The following is an 18,202-nucleotide window of genomic DNA, read 5'->3' on the forward strand; positions in this document are numbered from 1 at the left end:
GGAGTGTGGGTGCTTCCCTGAGGGGCTGGCAGGCTCAGGGACAGGCCGGAGGGAGGATCTGGTAGAGTGAGGTCCAAAGCACAGCCCTCTTGCCCCCAGAGTGTCAGGGTTGGGGGGGGAGGGGCGGTTTGCTCAGCGCAGCCCTGTATGGTTCCTGTGTGAGATTGCAGAGCTTTGCTGCCTAACTCTAGGACTCATCTTCTCACTCCTCAGGGTTGTGCTCTCCCCCTGAAGGCAACACGCTAAAGCGAGCACAGGGGTGACTTTAGGAAAGCCTGCCTTTAGAAGAGGCGTCTGAAAGCATAATGAATCTAGGCTGTGGGGCCCAGAGTCGGTCTCAGACACTTCTTAGCTGTGTGACCCTGGGCAAGTCACTTAGCCCCTGTCTGCCTCAGCTTTCTCGTCTGTAGAGACAACAGTAATCATAGCGCCTACTTTACAGGGTTGTTCTGAGGATCAGAGGAAAGTGTGAGATAATGCTTCCTATAATTATTTTTGAAATCTGGGCCTCGGATACTGGGTGTCTGTGGGCAAGAGAGCCCTTCATCTTGGCATCCTGCATCTCCGTTTCCCTGTCTGTGAAAGGGGACATGGTGGTGAGGAGGCCCACCTGAAGGGGCAGGCAGTCTGCCCCAGCATGGGCTTGGATCCCAGAGGGATGCCCAGCCTTTCCCTCCTTTCACTCCTGCATGTGGCCCTCTTCACTGCTGCCTGGCCACCCTTTTACTTTTCTGGTGCTTCCTATGTCGTGGCTGTTCCAAACATTTTCTTCACGGAGACTGTCACCCTAAACAAGGAGGCTCCTTGATTCTGCATTCGAAATTGCCTTGACACCCCCTCCCCTTTGGCCCCAGGCTCAGAGGATGCTGTGACCTGGTCAACCTGTCCCCCTGGCCCCAGCTCTTCTAGGATCTTCTCTGTGTGATCACCTCTTGCCTTGTCATCTGGAGGAGGCCCTGCAGCTTTCAAACGGGCCTAGATTTTCTTTAAAGACAAACCAACACACCACAACCCGTAAACTCTTGTCTTCTACAAACTCTTTGAAAAAGCTTCCTTTGTTCTTTGTCCCACCAACCCTCCGCTTCTTGCAAACTTGCCCGGTCACCAAGGATTGCTTGCAAGTCCATTGGCCCTTCCTTCTTGACCTCTCTGCAGAGTTCAGCCCCCCTCTTCTCCCTGGGTTTTTGTGACATTGCTCTGTCTGGCCTCTCCTTCGTCTCCTTAGCAGATTCAGCATCAGTGTCCTGTCCCCCGTGCTCGGATGTGCCCAGGGCCCATGTTTCCCTGTCTGGCCCCTTAACAGGGTAAGTGGGCTGCCTGGGCTTGAGCTGAAAGCAAAGACACATTGTACGGACCCCTCATTAGTCTTGGGTGGTTCTGGCCCCTCTGTCCCATTGTCATGGTGGACAGTTGCGCTGATGCTCCCGCCAAGACCAGGACCTGAGAGCCTACGTTGTACTTTATGGTCCAGGAAGAATGATTATTTTATGTATTGTTTGTTGTATATTACATCAATCATTTGTTTGTTTACCATAAGGTGGGCCAGTCTAAGTAGGAAGCAGGTCTTCAGATTTCAAGTTGTCAGGTCTCGGATGGAACATTGGAAGGAATAGATTATCTGCTTGTATATGTTACAGATTTGCCACATAAATTGATTTGTGGATTGACAGTCTTGGGTTATTTAAATTCAAAGCTAAGTGGCTTGTGTGTATCTTGTTTGGGAGTCTAGAGCTGGGATTTAGTCTGCACTTGGGAGATCCCGCCAGACTCCTCAGCTCTTCCTGGCTTTAGAGAGGGCATCTTTCCATTTTACAGATGAGGAAAGCAAGTCTCAGTGCCAGGCACTTTGCCAAGTGCTGGGCTTCATGAACTTCCAAGGGATTCGAACCCAGATCCTTTGTCCCCCAATCCAGTGTTGTGTTGATTTAAGAGAGTGTTAGAAGCAGGTCTTGAGCCCTAGTCTTCCTGGCCCAGGCCCAGCCCTTGGTCTAATCTGTTGCCACACCACAGCCACACCACCTCTGGCCTACCCAGCATTGTTCAGACTCTGGATGCATTTAACTGGGAGTAGAAAGGCATCAAACAGGCCTTTTAGTTAGACCCCTCTTTGGAGACACTTTCCTTGGCGTCCACATGAAAAAAGGAGGTCACTTCCATCCACGTATCCTATTAAAAGGTAGGTTCTGGTCAGTGCCCTGGAAGTGGTTTACAAAGCCGTTGGCAGATGGAGAATAAAGGCACTCCTGGCACTGTAGCCTTTGTCAAGGACTCCACGTTGGGGAAGAGGACTGGGAGGTAGAGGGAGTGTGGCCATAAACTGGCCATGATCTTTGGGGTTCAGATTTCTCTCACTGCCTGTCAACCTTCTCATCCCAGAACCTGCCATGGAGAGTAGGACTGTGTGGTGGGGGTCAGGGTCACAACTGTAGCTACCTGGCTTGTAGCAGCTCTGTCACATCTACTCACGTCCAGGCCTAGCTCTCTTTGGAAGTACACCTGGGTCACCATCTTTGCTTTTTCTTATCAGTGCTCTGTGCGTGCATGTGTGTGCATGTGTGTGATAAAGGAATATTAATCTTCACTACATCCCAAAACACGGAACTGGTGTTCACTAGTACTGCTTGTAAGTTGTGTCCAAAGCAGAAAAGGGCTGGAGGTGGCCAGCCATTGGGCCTGGTGGATGCTTCTGACCCATTTAGCAGTAAACACCTTTTTGGCCACGGCCTCAATGGGCTTCGCAGTATTGGCTCAGGGCTGGATTTGAAGGGTCTGGAAGTGAAGATTGCCTTGAGTGATTTGTCGATATTATAGGATTATTCCTATTTGTAGACTTTGTGGTATTAAGTTACCACTAATAATCTTTGACAGTTGAGATTTTTTAAAAAACCACCACGATGGGCATAGGGTGGCCAGTCCTGATGTTGAGTGTTATCTCCCACTTTGGAAGCTTCATAGCAGGGAGAATGTTAGCTCAAGACCCAGGAAAGATCCAAGTGGTTGAAACTCTGTGTGCTTTGGTTTTTTCGTCTGTAAAATGAGGGTGATGATACCAACAGCACCTCCCCCACTGGCTTGTTGTGAGGAAAGGACTAGGTGAACTCTGTAGCGGGGAGGGGGCGTTGTGTCAAAGAAAAGAGCAACATTTCCATAGAGGACTAAAAGAACCACGTTTTAGTGTTTAGTGTTTAGGCAGTAACGGTGGGAATGTGACAGGTGATGTTTTCATGGTGTAGCATAGCTGTTACATACTACACGTATGTACACTGGCTGCTGTCAAGTTTGCCAAGGGCTTCAGGTGAACTCAGGTGAACCTCGAGACAGTTCTGTAAGACAGGTACTACCCCCATTTTACAGATAAGGAAACTGAGGCTCACTTTTCCATGGTCACGCCGAGCTGGACTTGGCACTCTCTCCACTTTGGAGATGGAATGGAAAGGGCTGGTATTCAGACGCGAGCCATGAGAGAGGCTGGGAAGTGAGTGGTTATGCCCCAGATTGAAGATTCACTAGGTGCTTGTGTTTGACTTTGGGGATTCATGGGATAGATGGAGAGGAGAGAGGCTGGGGCAGCCTGGGGACTGCTTTACCTGGTGCATGTTTGTATGCTGGCAGCGTGTAATGGAGTGCTTGTGGTTTGTGTGTTGGTGGCTGTGGCAGCGTGTAGCACAGTGCTGTGTGTTTGGGGTGAGCCAGTGGATTCAGTGAAGCCATTGTGTTCACCCATGCCTCCTCGTCGGTTCTCTTCTCTAGCAGATTGCCAAGCTGAGACAGCAGCTCCAGCGTGGCAAGCAGAGTAGTAGCCGGCACAGCCACCGAGAGAAAGACCGCCACTCACCTCTGCATGGCAACCCCACAGCCAGCAGCCAGACTCAGGTGAGCCAGGGCCGTCACATGCCGTTAGGGGTGTTATGGGGCGGGGGCCCTGGGGAGCTTACAGCATCCTTCTAGTGGGCTGTGATCTGTAGCCAAGGACAGGATCCCTACAGGTGGAGATCTGATGGATTAAGGGGAGTATGGGATATGAAAAGTACAGGCTGCTAAATTACTTTGTAGTCTTTGAGTCTGTTTTCTTAAGCCACAAGGGGTTGCCACAGTGCCTAGAGTCCTGGGCCTGCAGTCAGGGATAGTGGATTTCAAATCTGGCCCCAGACTCTGACCCTGGGCAAGTCATTTAAACCTCTGTCTCAGGTTCTTCAACTGGAAAATGGAGATGATAGCACCAACTCCCAGGATTGTAGGGAAGATCATGAAATGCGTACAGTGCTTTGCAAGTGTGGAAATAATAAACGCTAGGTATTAGTAACATTATTTTCAAATTTTCAAAGTAAATTAAGAATTGTTATTTTGAATCGTCCTTGATTCTTCACGGAAAGCTTTTAAAAATTTTCTTTAAAAAAATACCAATTTAAATATGGCAGAAACTTGCATCTCGCACCATATAGCAAGACAAGGCCAAAATGAGTACATGATTTAGACATAAAGCGTGATACCATAAGCAGATTAGGAGCACATGGAATCATTGACCTGTCCGATCTATGGAGAAGGGAAGAGTTTAGGACCAAACAAGAGACAGAGAGCATTATGTATTAGTACAATGGATTATTTTGATTATATCAAATTAAAAAGGTTTTGCACAAATAAAACCAATGCAGCCAAGATTAGGAGGGAAGCAGAAAATTTTTACAGCAAGTTATCTTTGATAAAGGCCTCAATACTCAAATATATAAAGAACTGAGTCGAAGTTATAGCAATACAAGTCATTTCACAGATGATAAAAATGATTAAAGGATAGGAACAGGCAGTTTTCAGACAAAGAAATCAAAGCTATCTATAGACATATAACAATGCTCTAAATCACTATTGATTAGAGAAATGAAAGTTAAAACAGCTCTGTGGTGCCACCTCACACCTAGCTTATTGGCTAATATGACAGAAAAGGAAAATAACAAATGTTGTGGACAAATTCAACACCAGTACACTGTTGGTGGAGTTGTAAACTGATCCAGCCATTCTGGAGAACAATTTGTAACTGTGCTCAAAGGGCTATAAAACTGTGCATGCCCTCTGATCCAGCAACACCACTGCTAGGTCTATATCCCCGAGAGATCAAAAAAAAAAAAGGGTGGGGGAACGACTTATTTGTACAGAAATATTTATAGCAGCTCTTGTGGTGGCAGAGAATTGGAAACTGATTCCCCATCAATTGAGGGAATGGCTGTTGTAACATATGATTGTAATGGAATGTTACGGTGCTTTAAGAAATGACAAGCAGGATGATTTAAAAAAAAACTTGGAAAGGCTTCTGTGAACTGATACAAAGTGGAGTGAGCAGAACCAGGAGAACATTGTACATAGTAACAGCAGTGTTGTTCGATGAGGAACTGTGAATGACTGCAACTCTCAGCAATATAGTGATCTAAGGCAGTCCTAAAGAACTCATGATGAAGCAGGCTGTCCACCTCCAGAGAAAAAACTGATAAGAGTCTGAATGCAGATCAAAGCTGGCTTGATTTCTTTTCCTCCCTCCCTCCCTCCCTCCCTCCATTCCTTCCTTCCTTCGTCCCTTCCTTCATCCCTTCCTTCCTCCCTTCCTCCCTTCCTTCCTTCCTTCCTTCCTCCCTTCCTTTCTTCCTCCCTCCCGCCTTCCCTCCCTTCCTTCCTTCGTCCCTTCCTTCATCCCTTCCTTCCTTCCTCCCTTCCTTCCTCCCTCTCTCCCTCCTTCCCCTCTCCCTTCCTCCCTCCCTCCTCCCTCCCTTCCATCCATTCTTCCTGAGTCTTCTTCCACAAAATGACTAATATTGTATGTAATATGTATGTTTTACATGATGGTACATGTGTAACCCATATCAGATTGCTTACCGTCTCGAGGGGGGAGGAAGGAGGGCGGAGGAGATAGAATTTGGAACTCAAAACTTTAAAAAACAAAAGAATGTTAAACATTGTTTTTACATGTGATTGGGTGAAATACGAAAAAAAAAAAAAAGGAACATATCCACTTAGTAGAAAGAACCTTGGAGCGGGGGTGGGGATGTTGGTTCCGGTTCTGGCTCTGTCACTTGCTGTGCCTTTCTGTGCCTCAGTCTCCCCCTCTGTATAGTGGGGATGATCCTGCTTGCAGTCTGAGTCTTTCTTAGGACTGTTGGGAGAAAAGTTTGCCATGCTCTGTCAGGGGCAGCTACATGACGCGTCCCTGGTCCTCAGAGGGAAAGGTTGGGGTGGTGCTGGCAGCTTGCCACCCAGTTAATAATGAGCAGGGCAGGATTCGTCAGGGGATTCAGACCCAGAGAGTCCCCTGTGTTCTGTAGGGACAAAGGGGTGGCAATCTGCATTCTGGAGGAACTCTCCCATTCACCTTTGAAAAAGGACATGCACCTTCAACGTCCACCCTGCCTCCAGCGTTTACCAGAGCGACCTCCCTTCTGTGAACTCTCGCCTCTGCCCTTTGCTTTCCCCACCCCTTGTTTTAGCTCTGAGTCCCCTGTTTGTCTGTGCATGTGTAACCAAGCCTTTGAAGGCCCAGAACCTGGTCTGCTTGACCAAACATGATGCCGCACCCGGTGCCTAAAGCAGCTAGGTGCCAGTGGACACAGGCTCGGTAGAGGAGGTGCTGAGGGCTGGTCAGCTCTACATTTCTGCTCTCGGAGAGGTAGGTGAATACCTTGGCCTGAGACTGATCTGTATCCCTAGAAGGAGCTAAATGCACTGGACTTTAAACACTGTCCAGGTGCTTCCCAGAGCCTGGAATGCTGCTCTCCACCTTTCTTGTCCTGCAGGCTCCCCTCACAGGAAGCCTTCCCTCCTCTTCCAGCCCTCCACTGTCCCCCAAGGGTACTCCGTGCCCCACGCTGAGCCTCGTTGGCTGGTAGCTTCATGAATTGTCAGTCAAGAGCAGGGACACCGAGAGAAGCTATATGTGATGGAAACTTTAAGGTACACAAATAATGTCTTCTTTTCTGACCAGCCGAGACCCCGGGCCCTTCCTGCTGCAGATGGACAGTGAGAGAGGGCAGAACTGTGGAGATCAGTCAAACCCAGATGGCCACATGCCTTCCCAATTGAGTTTCAGGCCTGTTCTTTAAGGTGCTCTTTTGGTTTCAACTTTCATAAGTAATTTGAAAGCTAATCCTGGTTGTCTTTTTAGGCTGTTGGCTCCAGATCTGCTTCTATGCCTCTGTCCAATATCTCAGCGCCAAAGTCTGCTGTTTCACGGGTCCCCTGCAATGTAGAAGGAATCAGTCCAGAACTAGAAAAAGTGTTCATTAAAGAGAACAGTGGGAAGGAGGAAGGAGGCAAGGTAAGAGGGCTTGAATCTCTCTCTTTTTTGGTAGAGGGGGTTTGGGAATAGAAGGAAAAAATCTGAAAAGGTTCAAAATGTCTTAGGAATGTTTTACAGTAACTTCTCTCCTAAAGGTAAAGTCTAAATGTGCCTGCATTGGCCCTGGGCTAGCTGGCCTGGCTTGTGGGCCCTTTAATTCAGAATCTGTTTAAGTTGGAAGTCTGCGCTTTTTCATCCAAACAGAGCAAAACCAGGGAGGCTTCAGCCTGAACATTGTTCAGAGTTGGCATGGCAGCCAGACCTGCCTCATCTGTGATTTGGTGTAGCGTCCTCTGAACTGTGTCTCGTGAGGTCCTTGTTTCCTGCTGTCTCTGACGCCATCACAGGCCTTGGCACCAGAGCTGGCTCCGGGGCAACTGTACATTGGTTAAGGAGACACTGACTGGTGAGCCAGCTCACATGGACAGAGTGCTGGTCATGCTTTTTACTCCTAGCAGTGATATGGAGATCACTCCATTTTAAAAAGCCCCATATCATTTATTTCTTGGCACATGTGGTGTGCGCACGGACACTGGCTCGGTGCTTGCAGCGTCAGAATTCAGACCCTCCCTGAGGCTTCCCCATCCTGTCCCTTCTCTGGGCTCCTCTGCAGTATGGGGGCGGGCTGGACTCCGGGGCCCCTGAGCTGGGATCCCATGAGCATCACCCTTGTTTTAGAGACAGAGATCAGTGTGACTGTGGTGGGGAGTGAAATGGATTGAAAGAGCATCTGGAGGCAAAACTGCTCTTTAAAAATTTCCATATGACATTTTCCTGGAAACCTTCTTTATTGTAAGATAGTCACCAAGGCCTTGCTCAGTGTTTACTGTGTGCCTGGCACTGTCACTTGAAATCAGGGGACTTGGGGCAGAGGGCCCTTGACAGGATCTCTTCTGGCCTTCGCTTGACCCCAGCCTGTGTGCCGTTCAGGCCTGCTCTGGCCTGTACACTTATAGGAGCTTCCTCAATGGGCACTCGGCCTCAGTGACTGAAGCGTGAAGCAGACTGCATCACTCCCTGGCTCTGTAACCTGCCCAGGAATTCGCACAAGAGCCCTTCCCAGCCTGGCTTCAGGCTCCAGCCAGACTTCTCTTCTGGCTGCCTTTACACACGACGCTCCATCTCCTGCATTGGCGCTCAGGAAGACCTGAGTTCAGATCTAGCCTCAGACGCTGCTAGCTGTAGCGCCCTGAGCAAGTGAGACTTCAGTCTGCCTCAGTTTCCTCAACTGTAAAATGGGGCTTATTATAGGGGGTTGTGAAGATCGCATGAGATTACATTTGTAACATGCTTAGCACAGTGCCTGGCACATAGAAGGTGCTTAGAATCCTCCTTTCTTCCAAAGCTTAGCTCTTCTGTGGAGGCCTTTCCTGAGTCCCCCCCCCCTCCAAATTGATGTGTTCTCTTAGATTTATCTTTTATATTTATTTTTAATATGCTTATGTTAGCACATACCGTCTCCTGGAGCTAGAGCATAAGCTGTCTGAGGGCAGGGATGATTTCCCATTGAACTTTGTATTCCCAGCACCTTGTACCAGGCCTGGCGCTCAGTCAGCCTGGATAGGCAAAGAGCCAGTCTGTACAAGGCTTTCAAAGCCAAGTGGACAAGATTGGAGTTGACTTAAAGGGCAGTAGGGAGCCTCAGAAAGTTCCGAGCAGGATGATGACCTGGTCAGGTCTTGGTTTAGGCACAGCAGAGGGGAAAGAGGACCTGACTCTGGAGTGGGCTCCCATGCCACCTCTGACACATGCCACTGCCCACGTCCCAGACCCTCATCTCTGAAAGGAGGGACCCGGTGGGTCTGGCCGCCAAGGTTTGTTCCGGCTCTAGACACGCGATGAAGCAATTCTGGGAACGTCTGCCTGGCAGCCATGTGGGAGGTGGCATAGAGGTGGGATGGTCAGGTTCAGGGAGACCCCCGAGGAAGGAGGCTGGTACAGTAACTAAGAGGAGAAAGGATGAGGGCTGGAAGTAAGGGAGACGCTGAAGAGGCAGAGTCAGCAGCGGTGGGCGCCGGGTGGGATTGTGGCATGGGGGAGAAGGGAGAGGCACAGACCAGCGTCACTGGGAGGTGGCCAGACCCTTGACCAAAATGGGCAAAGTTGCAGGAGGGACATGCGATTTGGGGGGTGCCATGCTGAGTTTTGAGGGGCCTCTGGGCCAGATCCATGGATATATGGAAAATGAGTTCAGGAGAGAGGTGAAAGCTTGGATCCGCACATTGGGAGGTCGCCCGTGTGGAGGTGGTGATTGATCCTGTGGGGACTGGTGACCTCATTGAGGGAGAAGGAAGCGGAGATGAAGAGGGCTAAGGCAAGAGCCTCTGAAGATGGTGCATGAGGACAGTCTGGCAGAGGAGGCCCCGGAATGGTCGGCAGGGAGGTGAAGGGGCCTGGGAGAGCAGGGTCCTGGAAGCCAAGGGAGGGGAGCATGTTCTTGAGGGGAGCATCAGGTGGCTGGTGTCCAGAGCTGCAGAAAGTTCCAGAAAGATTCTGATGAAGGCCCGAGAGACAAGGCATTGTCTTTGACCATGAAGACATCATTGGTAAGTGGGAAGAGCAGTTTGGGGAGCCAGAGCTGGAGAAGGGATTGGGAGGGGAGGCAGTGGAGGCCGGAGAGAAGGAAATCCATAAAGACAGTCACGCAGTCAAGCTTGCCATCCCCCTCTATGTTCGGGAATTCTGAAATCCCCCTATCTCACCATAACCTGTGGGCTTTGCACCTCCCCCTACTGGCCTGCTCTTCATCTGCTCCCTGACCTCCATTCTCTCCCAGGCCATCTCCTCTGCACTAGCCACTGTCTTCTGTCCATCTTGACTCCTTGGTGAACCAGTTCAGTGTTGCGCTGTCCTTTCCTGAGTAATCTCGCCTTGTTCCTCACTAGGGTCTCCACTTGCTCAAGGGCTGTCGGTCCATCCAGTGACCTCCGACAGATTGCCCCTCTTCATCCCCACTCTGTCTCTTATTTGCAATCTGTTGAGCTCCTTCACTTCTGCCTGCAAACATGCCTATCTCTCCCCATCCTAGAAAAGCCTCATTGGATCCTTCCCTCCCTGCCATCATCCAATCTGCTTGTTGGAGCTAAACTCCTCAAAGAGGCCGTCTGCAAATGGGGCCCCTGCTTTGTCTCCTCTCATTCTCTCAGCGCTGTACAACGTGGCTTCCGACCTTATCGTTGCACCCAAACTGCCCTCTCCAGAGTTACTAATGATCTTGGTGGCCACATCCAGTGATCTGTTCTCAGTCCTCATTCTACTTGACCTCTGGGCAGCCTCTGACGCTGCTGGTCACTCTCCCCTCCTGGATTCCCTCTTCTCTCTAGGTCTTCAGGCCACCCTCTTCCTGCTCTCTCACCCATCCTTCTCCATCTTCTCTGCTGGATCCTCCTCCAGACCACGTCCTCTAACCACAGGTCTCACTCAGGGTCTGTCCTGGGCCCTCTGCTCCTCCCCACTCTGTACTCCTTACTTCCCCTGGTGAGCTCATCAGCTTCCATGGATTCAGTGACCCATCTCTGTGCTGATGGTTCTCACCTCTGCCTGTCCTGCCCCAATCTCCCTGCTGACCTCTAGTCTCCCATCTCCAGCTATCTCTCAGACATCTCTATCTGGATGTCGAGTAGACATCTTAAACTCTATGTCCACAGCAGAGCTTGTGATCTTTTCCCCATGCTCTTCTCCCTTCTATCTTTCCTGTTACTGTTGAGGGCACCCTCCTCCTCCACGTCCTCCAGCCTCTCAACCTAGGAGTCCTCCTGGATATCTCACTCTCCCACCCTTGTGGCCAAGCTGTCACCAAGGCCTGTTGACTTCACCTCTGCAGCATCTCTTGGATAGGCCCCCTACTCTCCTCTGACCCTACCCCCACCCTGCTGCAGGCCCTCATCACCTCACACCTGGATGCCTGCAGTAGATGCTTGGAGGTCTGCCAGCCTCTGTCTCTCCGCTCCAGCCCATCCTTCATTTAGCCACCAAAGGGATTTCCCTATTGCTCAGCTCCGACTGTGTCATTCCTTTGCTCAGTAAACTCTGGTGCCTCCCTTTGGCTTCCGGGATCAAATACAGAATGCTCTGTTTGGCCTTCAGAAGCGTACATGACAGCCTCACCTGCATTTCCGGTCTTAGACGCCTCATTCCCAAACACGTGCTCTTCAGTCCAGTGCCCCCGGCCTCCTGGCTGGTCTGTGAACAAGACCCTCCATCTCTTGGCTCTGGGCATTCTCACTGGCCATCCCCCAGGGCTGCAACATTTCTGTCTTTGGCTCAGACTGCTGACCTCCTGACTTCATTTAGGTCCCAATTAAAATCACACCTGCTGGAAGAAGCCTTCCCCAGCTCCTCTTAGTCCTGGTGCCTTCCCTCTTTTAATTATTTGCTCCTTATTCTGCATACCTTCTTTGTTTATATTTGTTTGCATGTTGTCTCCTGCATTAGATAGTAAGCTCCTTGAGGGCAGGGACTGCTTTTTGCTTCTTTCTGTATCCCCAGCACTTCACACAGTGCCTGGCGTCTAGCAGGCACTTAATAAATGTTTATTGATTGATTGAACTGTGTTGTAGAATTTTGACAAAATGCTAAGTCAGGCTCTCTGGCCATTTCTTCCCCACTCCCCACCCTTTTAAAACTGGAATGAGGTTTGCCTTCTTCCAATTCTATGATCACTCTGCTGTGAATCGGGATGCCTGCCAGTACCTCAGCAGTCCCTGGCAATTCTTTTGGTGCCCGAGGAGATACTTAACTTTATCAAGGCCCGGAGCCTGTCGTCCTCCACTGCAGCTCCACGCTGTCTTATGTGTCTCCTTATACTTCTCCGGGCTCAGCTTCCCATGTGCCATTTTGTTCTGTCCTTTCCAGTCCTTGGAGAGAAAACCAAAGGCCCATTGGAGGTAGGTGTGTCTGCTTTCTCTCTGTGGACTGGTGTTCCCATCCCAGCCCCCACAGCAGACCTGGCTCTTCTCAGAGCCTCTGCTTTCACTAGAGCTTAAGCTTACACTCCCAACCTCTGGCAACAGCTTTCCAGGTGAACAGAAGGAATGAGCCCATGCACATTTTGAATCAGTGTCTTTGACTTCCCCAATCTTGCAGCTTGTTTTTGCTCACGTCCAGACACAGAATTGAAAAGCTTTGGATGTTGCCTTTTCTACCTTTCTGGCATCTGCCCTTGGGGGATTTCGGAGCACTTTCAAATGGCTCCCACTTGAAGAAGGGGCAGAAGAGAGGTCGAGTGAATATGAATTACTAGTGAGACTGGCTTGGGCCCTGCTGTCCCTGAGAGTGACTGCAGAGTCACAGGATGATTTCAGATGTGTTGTACGGTCGGACTGGGAAATGCCTTCTTTCTACCAGGAACCAGGTGTTTCAACAATCTGGCTAGTAGTGGTTGTGGGGGTGAAAGACCAACACAAGCCCAACAACAGGCACGCTACCAGCACGCTGCCAAAGCCCAGATTCTTTTGATCTGCTTTAATAAGGAAAGCAACATTAAGGGGTTGACAAGCTTACTTTAATTCAGCATACAAATGCCATTCATTTAGTTCAGGGGAAAAAGGCAGCACCCTGAACTTCAGAGAAAATACAAACAAATTACAAACATGGACAGACAGACCCAATACAATTCATAGTTACCAACGTCTAGGTTCAGCCCGGGAGCTCATAACGTGGGCTGGTCCAGAGTCACACACGCCACCATGGCTGTGGGTAAGAGCTCTGAAAAAGAGAAAGCCAACCCCTGGTTTTCTCTCTTTTTCAGGGTCACGAATGAGTCACACATGCGACTCACCATGTGACCTAGAATCGTCACAGAGGCAACTTAAACCCATGTGGTCTAAAAGCCTCTGATGTCCCAAACATGTCACTGAAACTCATGTGTAAATTAGGCCCTCCCCTGAGACAAGGAGGTCACCAAGGATTCCCAAATCTAATCAAGGAAACAAAGGCCGAACTCTTCAAGGGCACTTGGTTGAACTGAGTGCTAAGAGCCCATTTTGTTTACCAACACACCAGGGGAGGTGACAGGGACCCAAACCAATGAGAAGCCATCTGTGCCGTCAGGGGGCTTCCGTTCCACTAGCAGTTTACACAGGTGACAAGATGCAGGATAATTCAGACAGTGCCAGGGAGCCGACTTTTCCAAACGTAGAAGGGCAGGTCATGTCACCCAGTGCTTACTGTGGGCCAGGCACCATGCTGAGCTTGGGGTAGAAGGAAGGGTGGACGGAGACCCTGCTCTCAGGGGACTCTCCATTCCATGAGGGAGACACTGTGGAGAGGCGAGAGATGGAGAGGTCAGGCACCAGGCACTCTGTTGTTAAAGGCTATTTTCAGTGATTGCCAGAAATCGCACAGGGTTCCGGCTAACGTGCCCGATGATCTGGTAATGTCGGTGGAACCTCCAACGCCGATTTAAAGCTCCAGCTGAGACATTGGGTGTGGAGTTGACAAGGGAAGTGTCAGCTGTGGCGCCAGGCCTGACCTCGGGGCATGCCCTGGGGATGGAGAAGAGAGGACGAGAGCCCAAGACGGATCTCGGTGATGGAGAGGACACATTCCGTTTGTCAGCTGGTGGTGCTTCTGGGGGTCAGTGGACGGAAGGGCGAGCTCTTTGAGGGGCTGGCACCATGGGCGTGGGATCCCTAGAGCCTCAACGAGGTCACCGGGTGAGCCTCTCCCAGAAAGGTGCTGCCCAAAGGCAGGCAGGCCGCGGCAGTGACCTCGTGGGGCGCTGTTTGTATTCCAGCCCCTGGACGTTCCTGACGGCCGCCGCGCCCCGCTGCCCGCCCAGTACCGGAGCAGCAGCAGTGGCACTCGCAGTGTAGATACGCAGACTCCGTCGGTGCCAGAGCGGAGCAGCAGCTGCAGCAGTAGCCACTCGCCCTGTGTGTCCCAGGATGGCAGCCCGTGCTCCACTGAAGACTTACTCTATGACCGCGATAAAGGTGAGGAGGGCCCAGGCCGGTGCCTTGGAGCTGCTGTCACTTCAGCTTCTTGCTCTTGGGGGAGAGCGGAGGGGGCGCTGGGAGGGGCTCTTGTGAGCTTTGCTGGCCTTTCCTGGGTTTCCTGACCCTCCTTCAGGTGATTTTCACGAACCTCCATGAATGCCAGGGGAGCAGAGCCTGTGGTGAGGAGCTGCAGCCATCTGGGAAGGAAGGCCACAAAACATTAGGGCACATGGGTCCATTTTTGGCCCTGATGTCACCCAGAGGTCAAGTGACAGTCGCTGTCTGGCTTGATTTGCATTTTATCATGCTTCAGAGTATGTTGGTGAGTCAGAATTGTTGGGAGGGAAAACCATTTCAAAAGAAAGCCAGACAGAAAAGTCCTTTGAATACTTAAATGCCAACTTTTCTAAATGTCCAATAATAAGAAATATGAAAACTGGTTAATGTAGCAATTGAATCAATTGTCCTGCCTCATTTTAGGTAAGGCTTTTGTAGCTTGGACTGTAGTAATAATTGTAATAAGGCCTCCCCCGTTCCCCTCCCCCCATCACCCTTCTCAGATGACAGCATCTTTGCTGCCCAAGGATCCTAGAACCCTTCAGGCAGCAGCACCAGGCCTCCCCAGGGTGCTCTGTTGTTGAGCCCAGCGCCTGGCACAGCATCAGCCCTTGAGTACTGATTGACCGACTGACCTGCCAGCCATCCCTGGCAACCTGTTACTGGGAGATCCTGTTTTTATTATTGATTAAAGATGAATGGGGAGTTCGCCATAATCATACTAATGTGTGGCTTGTGCTGAGGCTTCCGAGTGCCGGGCATCTCACGACAGCCTTAGGAGGCAGGGTTGGCCATCAGGCTTTGTCAGCTCCTGCTGTCCCTCTGCTTCAGCCAGGATCCATCGATACTCAGTGACTTGGAGGGCTTTTTCATATTAGTCAGCCAGCTTCCCAACTGGAAGGGTGGAAGCAGACTGTGCTGACCCCAAAGGTAGAAATCCCCCAAATCCAAGGACTCTTTTCTCCTCCCTAGGGCTTCCTTTTAAAGATCAGTGTGTGCTAGGGTGTGGGTGTTTGTCCAGAGGTTGTTTCTCTGGTGATTTGGGCCACAGTCTCTTCTGTGAAACCTGCGTGTTGAAGAGAAAGCCTAGGAGGGCCTCTCCCTGGCCCTGGACCTAGGATGAAAGTGGAGCCACTCCTCTGACATGCTTGCACTGTGGACGATTAGTAAACAGACCAACCTTGACATTTTCGTAGCATATCTTAGGTACTGACAAAAAGTGCTCTCGTATTTGGCTCAGTGAAGTTCTGCTTGCGGTCGCACAGGAGCGTCACAAGCACATGCACACAAGCTGCGATGTGAAAGTGGCCATGTTGGAAGTGAAAGGCCAGTGGGGAGCGGGGGGACACGCTTGCTGGACCCAGCTAGTTGCACCATTCCTCCCACGCACCAGGAGGGTTCTCAGTTTTGAAAATGGAAATTGGGGAACTCTGCTGAATCACAGGCAGACCGGATACCCTTCTGGTCAGGCCTTTTGGCTGAAGAACATAAATTCGTGTCCTCGGCTTATTTGTCCCCCAGAATCCTCTCAGGCTTGGAAGGGATTCCAGTGACCACCTTGTCCAGCCCCTCCCTGAACAAGAAGCTTTTTGTGACACAGGAGCCTTTGCTGGGAGGCTTTCTGAGGGGCTCACAGCGCATTCCCATGGCTCTAGTGTCAGGGAGTTTTTCTTGACCTCCGGCTGCAGGTGGCCTCCCTGGGATGGCTCCCACCCCACACTTCCCCCTTTCCTTCCAGGTCTGCTCTGTGGGGCCAGGGAGGACACACCTAATCCCTCCTACACATGACACGTGACTACCTCCAGAAACTTGGAGAGACAGCTTTCGTGCTCTCTTTATAGTAAGCAAGAGGCAGAAACTTTAAAGGGAGGGACCCTTCATCTGGAATTGATACCTCTAGGGAAACTGAGGAGTTAGTGACTTGCCTGTGGTCGCTCGTAGAGCCGTGGATTTAGGAAGGGGCCTCAGGATCCCCCTTGTCCAACTTCTCACTTTACAGATGAGGACACAGACTCAGAGCGAAGTGACTTGTAATAAGTGAATGGGGGAGGTGAGGTTCAGACTCATCTCCTCTCACTGTCTCACCCTGACCTTCCTGTGCCTGAGCTGAGATTGGGCAAGGTGCCCTCCTGCTCTTATGATTCTCATTTAGAATTTTAAGGCCTAAAAATCCTGGACTGACATTCCTAGGTGAGAATGAATAGGTGTTGGTCACAAGGTGGGGAAATCTGGGACTCCGGTTATTAGTCCAAGGCCCTACTGCAGTCGTTGTTTCATGGCTCAGCCAGGTTGGGGCCAGACAGGCCCCATAGGGCAAGGCCTGGGCTCTGTGGGGGCTCAGTCTTTGTCCGACCTTGCAGTGGTACATGGCCCTCACATGGCCAGAATACCTCTCTTCACTCTGGACCTGTTAGGGCTGCTACAAAGTTGAATTAGACAAACTCGACCAAGCTCTCGGCATCAGAGCAGATCAGGTTGCGTCTCTGCCCGAGTGGTGATAACAGCGATAACACTCCTGGGACAGATGGGATGGGTAGACGCAGGCCGGAGCGCTCTTAGCGGCCCCCGTTGTCCCAGAAAGGACGGATGGCTAAAACTGCACGTCGCCCAGAGACCACGAGGAGGCTCGTAGTGTGGCTGAGCCGGCTGCCCTGTGGGACCGAGGAGGGCTCCTGAGAGGGCCAGAGTGAAAACCTAATCAGGGAATCGTATGACAAAAACAAGATGTGAGAGCGCGGATTGATCTGCTGGTGTTACCTGTGCTGAAGACCTTCCGACTCCCCGCCATGGGAAATAGTAAAGGCAGCTGGAGAAAGGAAGTCAGGAGGCCATTTGTACTTAAAGATCTTGGCTGCTCTCAGGCTGAAAGGGCAGCGATTCCCAAGGAAACACTGAGTGTTTTGTCTGTCATCCTGCCTATAATGTGCAAAGGTTTAATGGTTCTGCCAAATGTGGTTAAACCCTAACACTGCCCTTTTAAAACGGCAAACTTGGCCTCTGTCCATGTGAACGGGGACGTCGTAGTAGATGCTGTCTCCAAACTGGTGATCTCTAAGAGGGTCAGAACCCCATTTGGGAAGGGGTGTGGATGGGGCTCTTGGGATTAGAGAATTAAGACTGAAAATAGAGAAGAGCCCTTTCTGTAGATTTATGGATTTGAAATTGCTGGATAAGATCACAGGCCAACTCCAACCATTTTTATATACTTAGTACACGTTTAACAGCAAAGCCATGTCTAAAAAGATTTGATTCCCAAGGCTTGTGGTGTAATCTGTCTTATCGTGCACCGAAGAAAAGGAATTCAATTTAAAATGCTAGAGGACTCCAGCGTGCTTAGAACGGTTAGCACAGGCAAAGCGCTGCACCAGAACCCGGGCCTTCCACATCCACACGGGCTCCTCCTGGGTGGTAGCGGCTTGCAGTTGTGACAAGGGAGGTCATTGTGTGGAACACTTAGGGATTGGTGCAAACGGTGCCTACTAGGGATGGGCTCGAAGCTCTCCATCCTTTCCCTGGGTATCTGCCCTGGCCTTTCTGGCTCCTGGTGACATCGGAGTCAGATGAAGAGCCAGCTCAGGGAGCAGGTCTGGTGAGGAGCTGTGCCTTGCTAGGAGCCCTAGGTGCTTCTCTAGGCAATGAACAAAGCAGGCCCTGCCCTCGAGGAGCTTCCGTACAAGTTCATAGGGGAATCCCAGAGGCATCGTGGAGGATGTGTGAGGCAAGTGTGAGCAGAGGCTCTGAGGAAGAGCAGGAGTCTGAGAGATGGATGGAGGAGGGGGTTCATCCCAGCCATGAAGGTCACCCGATGCAGAGGAAGAGACCAGGTGGGATTTCACAGGGGCCTGACTTCCGGTCCAGCCTGTGCTAGCTGTGAGACCCTGGGCAAGTCACT

The 18,202-nt window shown here is 50.8% G+C and overlaps 1 protein-coding gene across 2 annotated transcripts in view; it reads left to right on the forward strand.

Annotated features, from left to right (window-relative positions):
- Nucleotides 1–18,202, forward strand: part of GLCCI1 (glucocorticoid induced 1) — a 69,702-nt gene that overhangs the window by 39,681 nt on the left and 11,819 nt on the right. Inside the window, exons 4-6 of one of the 2 annotated variants that reach the window (XM_036761755.1) lie at nucleotides 3,751–3,873; nucleotides 7,142–7,294; nucleotides 14,052–14,250. In XM_036761755.1, the coding sequence (XP_036617650.1) occupies nucleotides 3,751–3,873; nucleotides 7,142–7,294; nucleotides 14,052–14,250 (475 nt within the window). The remainder of the gene's footprint in view (nucleotides 1–3,750; nucleotides 3,874–7,141; nucleotides 7,295–14,051; nucleotides 14,251–18,202) is intronic. The other variant, XM_036761756.1, reaches the window with a different exon arrangement.

The sequence above is a fragment of the Trichosurus vulpecula genome, chromosome 5 (genome assembly GCF_011100635.1).
Source record: "Trichosurus vulpecula isolate mTriVul1 chromosome 5, mTriVul1.pri, whole genome shotgun sequence".
Classification (NCBI taxonomy): domain Eukaryota; kingdom Metazoa; phylum Chordata; class Mammalia; order Diprotodontia; family Phalangeridae; genus Trichosurus; species Trichosurus vulpecula.